The sequence below is a fragment of the Capricornis sumatraensis genome, chromosome 9 (genome assembly GCF_032405125.1).
Source record: "Capricornis sumatraensis isolate serow.1 chromosome 9, serow.2, whole genome shotgun sequence".
NCBI classification, from domain to species: Eukaryota; Metazoa; Chordata; class Mammalia; order Artiodactyla; family Bovidae; genus Capricornis; species Capricornis sumatraensis.
The window spans coordinates 61,686,582-61,698,240 of NC_091077.1; the positions used below are offsets into that span (position 1 = coordinate 61,686,582).

Below are 11,659 nucleotides of genomic sequence, written 5' to 3' on the forward strand. Positions count from 1 at the left end.
GATATCTTTTATGAGAACACTAGCTGCTGTTACAGATAGATCCTCAGGACTCAATGGCTTACTGTAACAAAAATTCCTCTTACAATGCTCTCCTTTTAGCAGTGATAGAGGAACCCAGCCTCCTCCCATTGTGTGACTGCTGTCTTCCAGAGATCATCCTCCTGTGCATTCAGCCAGCAAATGGGAAAGAGTTCATAGCTCTGAGTGGGTGAGACGTTTCTACAGCCGAGGTCTAGGAATGGCAGTTTACTTTTTTGCCAAGTGAACCCCTGGCTACGTTCCCTAGAGGAAAAAGAAATGGAGTTTGGTAAGCACCTCTGAGTTTTTGCCAAAATCTAATTGCTCATAATTCTGATTTACTTAAGGCTAATCAAGTACTTACTTTATACTTTGTTTGCTTATACTTTTTAAAAAACACTTATCCACAGCCAGCTAGTAAACAAACATTTAGAATGTTCTCAAAAAGGCAGGAATACACAATTGGACAGTCAAGATTACATATGTATATATGCATATACAGATATAGTTGAATTCGGAGATAAAAAGCACTGCTTCACATTACCAGACTGGCTAAAAATCTCTCACATGCTCAACAGTGACCTTCCCTCCACCATCACAAAAAACCCTAACAGAAGGGTGTCAGAATATTTGGAAGTATCCCTACATTGCTTCACATCTGGTACTACTAGAATTAAATTGTCTAAGTGCTTCTAGATTAATTTTAAAACGGGGTAAAAAGAGGTATATTCATTCTATAAGTAGATACTTTTGAGATAAAAGTGACATGGGAATTGGCTTCTAGAAAAATGGGCTTGTAGATCAATTTTTCCTGATTCCTTTTAAAACGACTTACATAATACTAAGATGACATTTTAAAGCTAGCATGTATCCACAACCACATGGCAGGCTGTGTTGAGTGCCCTCTGTGTATTATCTTATTTCAACCCCACAAGTAATCTTTGACATAAGTACTAAAAGGGCCTGGGTCTTTTAGACTAAAGATCAGAATCAAAACAAAAACATACCTAAAGCAAAAACATATCTTTATATATAACTTGTTTCTAACTCCCACTGACCTCAACTTCAGCTACCAAGGATAAAGAAAACAGAAATAAACCTATGACAACATTTGGAAAATTGACCTGTTTTAATTTTTTAAAACAAAAATACAACACAACATCAATTTTTCTTTTTTTGCCATCTACAATTCAATTATTTCCAAATATTCTAAGACCAAACAGAATCCCCGGCCCAGAGCAGGGAATTAAAATGAGACGCTGAAGTCACACAAAGGTGAATGCTGAAGATCGACATTCCAGCCGTAGGCCACAAGTCTTCCATTTAAACACACTCTTAATTCTTTTCCTTTCACAGTTTGTTGAAGTGTTTTACAGAAGTTCTTTAAAATAATTTCATCTCAAATACCAGGTTTCTTCAATGATACACAGCTCCATGAAATCTGTGTCTCCATCTGACTGACAGGAATGAAGGGTAATTTTTGTCTTTTTGGTAGCATGAAGAAATAAAACTATCAGCCAGATTCCTTTAGTAATAAATCAGGAGAGATAAAATCTGGGTTGTGCTGGGTGCTGTTTCTACTTGTCTTTCAAGAGTGTGACTTTAGAAGCATTAAATCACACTCTTGCCACTACAATGATTAGTACTAGTAATCTTTTTTAGATGATAAAAAGGAAAATATCCAATGGACATAAAAATGGTCAAAAATTGTTTGCTTGTTTTTCTTACTGCAGGTCACTTCCCACCCCCCACCCGCCAAAAGAAGATACAAAATGAACATATGGTTGGGATGGTAACTCCGCTGGACATTCCAATTCACCCAGTTGCTTGTTCCCCACACAGATGAGGGGAAGAGGCATTAAGTTTTATTAGTAATGTTATAGCAGTAACCAGATGTGTTAATGGCAGCTTATTTCAGGTCCATCAATCCTTTGAGAACACATAGAGGAAATCATGGCTGTTGTTCTCCAACTGCCCACATCTGAATACATTCCACTACCATGGGAACTACAAAGGAAGGAAAAATATATTTATTCCGGGATTCATTTACTAGGATTTTTAAGCGCCCTCTCTTCTGTAGAGCCCCAGAGTGGTGATGAGTGCTAGGGGCTGCTGTGTTTCCCAGCATGTGCTCCCATCCTCTGAGGGTCCTGAGAAGGATAGTGGATTGGTCCTGGAGCCCTCATGAAAGGAGGGGGTGGTCCCATGGGGTGGAACATGTGTGGCCCAAAACCTACAGATGAGAGAGAACAAATCTGTTAGGTGTGCTATTCTCTTGACAACCTTTCAAACTATGACTCTTTCTAAGGTCCAAACCAGCTACACATAAATCAAACTGACATGGTGCTTCAGAAAATGCTGGCTCACAAGACTCACTCAGGAATGTCTACCTGCATGACTTCTGTGGTTTTAGAAACCTTTCCCCTCAGGACGGCTAAAAACAACTCCATAGGTCTCAAGGTATTGCTAGTATGTCACCTGAGTCTTCGCTATCTCTCAAACATGCCAATCCTACCAGATAGGATTTGATCAGAATTTGGGAGGTGAGGGAGACATCAGGCAAGACCCTGTCATCATTAATCTCAATGCTTTATACTAGAATGAAGGTTGTTCAGAAACCAGGACCTACTCCAGCGAGTATGGGAACTCTGCCCAGGTGAACCAGTTACTTGTGATTTACTTACACAGCTCACGCTGGCACTGACAGTGCTGTACACAGTGCTGATCCCTGAACTGTTTACTACTTGTGACGAACAAGACAAAGAGCTGGAGTCAAACTGTAACTTCATTATACAATTAAGCACACTGTTTAGTTCATCTAACAATTTTTTTGTTAACATGACTTCCTTAGGAGCTTCCCTGGTGGTTTAGTGGCTAAGACTCCACACTCCCAATGCAGGGGGCCCAGGTTCCATCTTTGGTCAGGGAACTAGATCCCGCATGCCACAACTAAGAGTTCCATGCCATAGCTAAAGATCCTGCAAGCCACAAGTAAAGATCCCTCATACTGCAACAAAAACCTAAGATTCTGCTTGTGGCAACTAAGACCTGGTGCAGCCAAATAAATAAATAAAAAGATTAAGGAAAAAAAAAAAAAGACTTCCTTAATGAATTTACATTCTGGTGCAAAATCCTTATCTTGCTGCAAGCAGATGACACACAGCCTACCCTTTAAGCAATGATGTTCTAGGGCATCAGTTAGGATATAGAACAAACTGATGATGTTAAGTTGCTTTACAACTTAAGTTCAAGTTTAAACTTAAGTTTGTCCAACTCTTTGTTATGCTATGGACTGTACCCTGCCAGCCTCTTCTGTCCATGGGATTTCCCAGGCAACAATACTGGAGTGGGTTGCCATTTCCTCCTCCAGGGGATTTTCCTGGCCCAGGGATCCTCTTCATGTCTCTTGCATTGGCAGGCAGGTTCTTTACCACTAGTGCTACCTGGGAAGTCTTAAACTGATGACAGATCGTTGTAATCACAGTAACTCCCATTCTGATGATACATATACTTAGATCTTTAGAAAACTGGTGACTTCCTTCTTAGCAAGCCAGTAAAAAATGAAAATATTCGGAATGACAACAATCAGGTTTACTTGCAGACTTCTATGGAGCAGACCCGAAGGCTTAGGTACGTTAGACATGACGGTACAGGGTCTGGACAGAATTCAGGAGGAGGTCCCTGAGTTAAGCCTAACCCATTTCCCTACTTCCTAAGAAGTTACCTGGGGGTGGGGGCGGGGCAATACCAGGTGGGGGTGGCAGGGCAATGTTCACCACGGCCGGAGGACCACTTGGGGGCAGGTTGAAGTAGTTGGCGGAGGCTTCTTCTTCTGCGGCAGGAGGAGGAGGAAGAGCTAGAGAAGAGAAGACAGCTAGTTAGAGCAGAAGACCACGGTGCAGCAGTGTTTCCACTCCCGTGAAATCCTTAGGGGTCCTGCTGGAGAATACAGCTGCTGGGAGCAGAGGCTGGTCTCTTCCAACATTCCAGGATGGTCCGGGCAGTATGAGTATCTGAAGGTGGCGAGCTACTGGGTAGGCAGAATCTGCACTCACCTCCTGGGAGCCCTGGAACGGGCTCGAGCTTGATTCCGGAGTCTGTGGTTCCGTCCTTCTCCTTTTCTTTCCCTCTGGCTGCCTGGGACCTGGGAGACACAGACAGCCACGCTATCAGCACTTGGTTCCACCTTCTCTCGCACCTCTGTTTCTCACCTTTCCTGGTCCAACAGAGCTCCTTCATTCCTGCCTCCTCTTTAGCACTCACTTTTTCCTCATAAATGCCACAGGGCACAGTGGATAGGAGCAAAGATTTTGAAGACAGAAAGACTTGGTTTCAAAATTTGCTAGAATAGCTTTAGGGGACGCAGGAGGCAGCAACACTGTTGAGCCTAGTGTTCAGGAAGCACTCTATGAGGCCTGCTGCTGCTCTGAGAGGTCTCCCTGGTTCCAAGCCAAAAACTTGTTCCACTTTTGAACGTTCAGAGCATTTTACCTGTCTCTCTCTTATGCAATAAACACTTTCAGGCTTGAATTAGCTGTTCTTCTTTACTAAATAATTGGCCTTTAAGGACAGAATCCAGGTCTATTTAATTCATGTGTAAACTCGCATGCCCTAGTATTATCCTTGGCCTATAATATCTGGTCACAAAACACATGAACCTTCAAAGCATCAGATTACTACATGAAAACCTTGAATAAATTTCCAAAGTAATATCTTCCTGATATCCACAGGAACGAGCATCAGACATAATGAAAAATTCTTTTTAAATGTCCTACTGATTTAAGGCTGTTCACCAAAAGCTTATTAGCCCCCAGATAATGAAAATGTTTCTTGAAAATCTCAATAATGCTTTTTCTTTTTTGGTGTGGCACGCAGCATATGGGATCTTAGTTCCCTGACCAGGGATTGAACCCACACCACCTGCAGTGAAAGCAGAGTCTTAACCACTGGCCGGCCAGGGAAGTCCCAATGCTATTTTAATACAGTCTCATGCTCACCTTCCCCATTTCACGTTGAGCCTGCGGCCATTGACAATCAACTTATTAAAAGACTTCTCGGCAGCCACTTCTGCAGCCTGTCTTGTAGCAAACTGGATGAAAGCACACTGCTGTCTTTGCACAACAGTGATGGTCCGGATCTCTCCAAACTGGTAGAAGTGATTCCTGAAGAGATACAGGTGGAGAAAAATGAGAGCTGACAACACAGACATTCCCAGGAGGTTGAATATGGAGTATTAACTCTTTCACTGATTCACCATGAGGCAAGTGGCCTGTAGGTGGTCTCCCCTATGCCTACTGTGGTTGCCCCTACTGTGGGCACTGTGTACTGAGGAAGGGAAAGAAAAAAAATGAGTAAAGGCTATCAAACATCTCAGGGTTTTTCCTATGGAGGAAAGGGGGCTCCAGTAGGTTCCCTAAGGATGTTAAATCCTAGATAAGAGGTTAGCAAAGTATCATGCCCAGGGCTGATGAGCCAAGAATGTTTAAACAAAAAATGTTTTAAGATTGCAAAAAAGAAGAAGAGAAAGAGGAGGTGGAAGAAAGTCTGCCATCCCTGGGGAACTGTCTAGCTTACTTCGGTTTAATGTAGATAGGCTAACAAGGGCAGGTTCTACACCTGGAAGAGTTTCTTCTCCACACTCTTTGCAAGAAGTAATTTCCACCACTATCTGCCCAGATGTCTTATGTAACCAAGCAAAATATAAGAATAACACAAAATTACCAAGTACCAACCTCTTTAAAAAAAAATCAACAAGTTAAACCATCTATTTTTTTTTTTTAATAACTGCAAATCTTTCTCCTATGTAATTAATCATTCCTGGTTGTGTGCCATCTTTAGAAATTCTAATGGTTATTAGGTCAAATAGAATCTCATGTAATTATTACCCTAAGCAAGCATGGAATAAGCACTGTTGAAGACTATTATCTGTCATCATAAAGAACTTTATAAAAATTCCAGTCAGCATGATACTATACAGCAACTAAAAAAAAAATGTACTTGGTACAGAATTATCATGTTTTCTCAAGTTTTTGCCAAAAAATATTATTCCAGGGCAGGTGAAAGTACAGATAACTCATAAAATTATATTCACAAACCTTAGATCGGTCTCAGTAATGGTATCCCCCAGACCACCAACATACAGTGTGGTGATAGTCTTGTCCTCTGGTGGGTCTAGACGTGGCATTGTTGAAGCCCGCTTCAAGAGTTTATCTGCCACAGGGTCATTGATTCCATAATATCGGTCTTTAATGTTCTGATCAGCAAGGGGGTCATCCGGATCTGTTGGTTTTTCATGTCTATGGTTCAAGAAAGAACAATGCATAAAGATGAAACAAAGGAAAAAATTTTACAGGTACCAAACAACAGCAGCTATATAAAGACTCCTGAAATGTTTTTTGAACCAGATACCACAGCCATACCAAAACATAATTATTAAAACAGAGCTAGTATCAAGGAACAATATCAAGGAACTTACTGTATCACACAAGGAGGTGCTAGCCTCCTAAAAGTCACTTAAATGGCCATAGGATGGAGGTTTCCTTATAAACAAATGCTTTTTGGCCTTCTCTGGTGGTACAGTGGATGGGAGTCTGCCTGCCAATGTAGGGGACACAGGTTCAATCCCCGGTCGGGCAAGACTTCACATGCCGTGTAGCAACTAAGCTGGTACACCACAACTACTGGAGCTCACACGCTCTAGGGCCCTTGAGCCACAGTGAATGGGCCTGTGTGCCGCAACTACTGCAGCCCAAATACCTAGCGCCTGTGCTGTGCAATGAGAAGCCACCACAACGAGAAGCCTGTGCACCATAACAAAGAGTAGCTCCCACTCACTCCAAGTAAAGTTCACACACAGCAACAAAGACCCAGAGCAAGCAACAAACAAATAAATGTGAAAGAAATGCTTCTCGCACAATTCACTTCAAAACCAAAGGTAACCACAACATGGTTACCCCTCTCTAGGGCAACACTTAATGTATCTGAGGTCTTGCATTCCAATCCAGAGTCTGATTAATCTATGGACCCATCCCCAGAAATAGGGAGAGCTAATTTTTTGTCAGGGGTGGGGTTTACCAACTCCAAGGTAAAAACTCCTAATCCAGATGCCTGGCAGTCTTGACTCAAACATACTCACATTTTAGAAGTCTGGCTTTAATCTGATTTCAACTATACACTGAGATCCAAGCCAGTCGCACCATGAAAGCCAAGACTGACAGCGTAGGTAGGAACCTGAGGTCAACACTGCTATTTTACGGCAGAGCAATTTAGTCTCCCAAGGCTTGGTTATAGGTAAAAGTTCCATTATAAGTAAAAACAACAATTCAATCAATCTCTGCTCCTAAGATATAAGATACATGACACTAGCTGTATAAACTTTAACATTTTGAAGCATAAATAATTTAGTCTAGCACCTCCCCTTTCATAGATAACAAGTCATCTGAAAGCAAACACTGAAAAAGCACTTCAGCTCTTGCCTGTATGGACACTCCTCTCCTCTCTTACATTCTCCTTTCACCCAGAAGGAGCAAATGTGCGGTCGATTCCTTTTGTAGTAGGGTGTGGTCCGGGCCAGTTTGAGCAGCATGTCACTGGTGGATGTGGCTTTCCCCAACATGCCAACTGGCCGTGTTCCATCAGAGTTGGAAATCTACAGAGGAATGACACATTCTGAAGGTAAATTACCCAGACTATGTCAATCCCGTAGGATTCTTTCATCAAATATAAAACTATATCAAGCAAGTGGCAACACACCTCTCTCTCCATATTCTGTGTGTAGTACTCTTTGTTGACGTCGGACTTTGGCATGTCATCCTTAAAAGACAATCCTGCATCACGAACCTGGATGGGCAAACCTAGAACAAAGGAAAGGAAGAAAAAACTCAAGATAACATTAAAAACCATATCCAAACTGAGTATGTGGACAGAATAATAGAACATCATTCTTCCTTTCTCCACTTTATTTGGTAATAGAAGCTTTATTTTAATTTAGAATCTGTAGCACTGTCAAGCTAATACTACTACAGAGCATTCTAAGAAATTATCCAAATTCCTAAGTTTCCATGAAATGAATGTTTAAATATTTTATTTTAGATGGACAAGCTCTTACTGTAGTCAGATTTGACCTGCAATTAATAACGCATCTAGCTTTTACTATATCATGAGTTAAAACAAATGTAAAAAGTGTATTATTTTTAGCCCTGTCCCACAGATCCTCTGAATAGTCATAGCATGTAAGGATCACTGTACTGCAGAACTAGAACACTCTCTTAACAAACATACAAATAACATTAAACAGTATGTGACGAGGATTCTGATTAGCAGAGTTAATTTTCTGAACTTAATATAAATAAACTTAAATTTTCCTTTTTCATTTTATTGTATAGTAGAAACTTGCTGAAAGGATGTTTTTCTGAAAAACAGAAAGTCACCTGCAGTTAAAAAGTCACTCCCAAAAGCAGTTACTCTGAAACAGGAGCAATACAGTGTGTCAGTCCTAACAACACAGTTGATACAAAAACCCAAAGCAAATTAGCCTGAACTTTGGTAGGGATTGTGGAAAAAATGTTCTGGATCTAGACAGGAGTCCAAGGCAAAGAAATTACCTGTCACAGCAACAATGCTTCCAACTTACCTTGGCTACAAAGGTATACAGAAGGCCTTAAACCTCCCTTCTGTATAATACAGTATTTAGTATAGTTGGGTTGATTAATTACCAACCTTTCTTAAAATCACTATTGTTGTTCAGAACTCTAGAATAACCTAGTATGGTTCTTTCCTACTTGGGAAAAGCAGAGCACCACAGACATTTCAAAGTGGGTCAGAACCAGAGACAGGGTGAGAAGAAGGAGACAGGAAGACTGCTCTGCTGTTTAGAGCACTGGCACACTTTCAGAACTATGGGACAAGTCAAACATACCATATTCTAGATCTAAGAGGCAGGTCTGACAGACATTCTTCAATTTACTGCAGGTCTGGCATACTTCAGTCTTCTTGAAACGCATGCGGACCCCAGGGCACCAGCGAAACACTGTGAATGGCCTGGCACAGATCTGGAACACAAGATAAAGCCACAGAGTGTTAACGGTCCAGATCTGGACAATTAATCCAGGAGATTTAGTAACAGCAGGGGATTCAAAGAAAGGATCCCCAAATCTAGGGTTTAGAGGAGATCTTAGCAATCATCTAGGCTAAACAGGATCTGATGTTTCAATCCTTCACAACAGTCTTCTTCAGTAGTTTAAATACTCAAAAATCAAAGTCCTCCCACTCTAGAGGTCACCAGCATTAACAATGTAATTCTTAATCTTTCATGAGGTGAGTAGGGAGTGTCCTATGCTTCTTTAAAAATCTTATCTCTATGACCCTCCCCCTCAGCTTAAAATTGTTCATAGGCATAATCACAGAACATTTGGTATATGTAATCCCAGGGGGTTCAAAGACCAACCACAGACATCAAGTTAAGAATCCTTGCATTAAATGGCTCATTTTCTTACCCCTACCCTAAGTAGTTAACAGCCAAAGAGTACATAAATGATACTTGAATGCACAGTGTCACACTCACTTTTATAAAGAACTTCAAACCTCAGGGAGTTGAAGAAAAAAGGAAAATAAAACTAAATCATTACTCTTTAACACACTTACTTTGCATTCTTTCCCATACTTTTCTTTGGTCTGAAATAGAAAAAATAGAGGAGTTACAGACACAGGGGAAAAAAGCTGATGCCTGCTCCTTCTCTACATCAGTTGACTTCAGTTCAGTTCAGTCGCTCAGTCGTGTCCAACTCTTTGCGACCCCATGAATCGCAGCACGCCAGGCCACCCTGTCCATCACCAATTCCCCGAGTTCACTCAAACTCACGTCCGTCGAGTCAGTGATGCCATCCAGCCATCTCATCCTCTGTCGTCCTCTTTTCCTCCTGCCCCCAATCCCTCCCAGCATCAGAGTCTTTTTCACATAGGATCCAAGAAAAGTATCTGGAAATCCCTGGCATATTAAGGGGTAGGATAGGGAAATGGGACCCTACCCTTTTTGGGGAGGAGGGCAAGGAAGGGGCTGGGATATAATCTAATCACATACAAACTATGACCTCTTAAGAATTTTATGGATCTAACATGGAGTAAGTATGTACCCTTCCACAACCACAATTCTTAAGATTCACCTCTGGCTCCTAAGTTTTCTCCCAAGAACAATTTCCTAATGGTTTCCACAGTCCCTAAAGCACAGAGGATGCAGCCAGGGCCGGGCCATTTTCCAAAGTTTAGTCAGAGGTAACTACTATAGACTCATCCTGTGATGGTCCTCTGTATATAGTACATCAATATCTCTGAGATTGATCACAACACAGCCCCAATTATTAAATATAAACTGCTGATAATTTTACTCTTATTTATAAGGAGAGAAAGTACCTTACACTAAACACATTATAAGGTGTGGAGGCCAAAAGGTACTTGAGTTCAGTCCTGGTTCTCCTTCTAATTTGTTGAGGTCCCTAGAGTCAGAATATCTGAACTTAAATGCCAGCTCCACACCTTACTTGCTGTATTGAAAAGAAATAAACTTTCTTTGCCTCTGGTTAACAGACCTGCTGCTGCTGCCGCCAAGTCGCATCAGTCATGTCCGACTCTGTGTGACCCCATAGACGGCAGCCCACCAGGCTCCCCTGTCCCTGGGATTCTCCAGGCAAGAATACTGGAGTGGGTTGCCATTTCCTTCTCCAATGCATGAAAGTGAAAAGTGAAAGTGAAGTCGCTCAGTCGTGTCTGACTCTTAGCGACCCCATGGACTGCAGCCCACCAGGCTCCTCCATCCATGGGATTCTCCAGGCAAGAGTACTGGAGCGGGGTGCCATTGCCTTCTCCGATTAACTATTATAACGACTCCTAGATCACAGACTGTCGCCGAGTTCCAAAGTGAGAGAACATGACAGTCCTTTGCAAATTCTTCCTACACTTCGGGTTAGTAAAGAAGCATCATTACATCTCCGTGGCTAAGAGAAATACATGACCGACAGTGTGCGAGTACCAAAACATTGACAGAATACATACAGTAGGTCCCGTTTTACACTCACTCACTCACCATTCGGATATATGGGTTTTCTCCAAGACACGTCTGGCACAGAATAGGGAAGTCCTGGTGAAAATGGGAAAGCTGGTTGAACGCCAAGCTCCAAAGGCCTTGCCGTCTCAGCCACTGTCGTGCGGAGCGGGGGAGGGGGCGAGGAGGGAGGCTGGGGAACAGGGGGAACCCGTGGTCCAGCACGGGCCGGGTCGCGGGAGTGGGCGCTGTATGCACTTCCGGGAGGCGGCGGGAGTAAAGACCCGCTCGAAAAGAGTGGAGGCAGTAGGCACAGAAAGGGAGCTGGTCCCAGACCCTGGCTAAACCCCCTCCATCCAAGCCCTCAGGAGGGCCGCCCTCCAGCCTTCAGCCGTAGCTGAGTTAGGCCGCGGTGCTGGCTTCTTCTTGGAATTCCCTCGGCCGCACCGCAGCCACGTCCCTGCCCGCCCGCTGGAGGCCTGACTTCGCTGCCTCTTTCTGTTCTCCTCCGGCAGGCTCACTCACCGCATCCTCCCAATTCTGCCTGTTGTAGGTGTTGGAACCTAGAGAGGTCGCCATCTTGAGAGCGTCTGGAGGCAGGCGCAG

The 11,659-nt window shown here is 42.7% G+C and overlaps 1 protein-coding gene across 1 annotated transcript; it reads right to left on the reverse strand.

Annotated features, from left to right (window-relative positions):
* Positions 1-1,149: 1,149 nt before the first annotated feature.
* RBM22 (RNA binding motif protein 22) lies at positions 1,150-11,659 on the reverse strand. Its single transcript, XM_068980099.1, has 11 exons — positions 11,579-11,659; positions 11,096-11,149; positions 9,661-9,690; positions 8,936-9,068; positions 7,771-7,871; positions 7,494-7,666; positions 6,114-6,314; positions 5,016-5,180; positions 4,074-4,162; positions 3,743-3,874; positions 1,150-2,251 (listed from the first exon to the last, which is right to left on the reverse strand). Exons 1-11 carry the CDS (start codon positions 11,630-11,632, stop codon positions 2,121-2,123), a joined length of 1,263 nt encoding a protein of 420 aa, XP_068836200.1. The 5' UTR covers positions 11,633-11,659; the 3' UTR covers positions 1,150-2,120.

Bases quoted from the DNA above. Each gene is read 5' to 3' on its own strand.
- RBM22 (XM_068980099.1), bottom strand. From the start codon at position 11,632: ATGGCGACCTCTCTAGGTTCCAACACCTACAACAGGCAGAATTGGGAG. The intron at 9,069-9,660 runs GTAAGTGTGTTA...CTTGTGTTCCAG, and splicing joins AGTATGGGAAAGAATGCAAA to ATCTGTGCCAGGCCATTCAC. The intron at 6,315-7,493 runs GCAAGAGCTGAA...CTTGAACCATAG, and splicing joins GGAGAGGAGTGTCCATACAG to ACATGAAAAACCAACAGATC.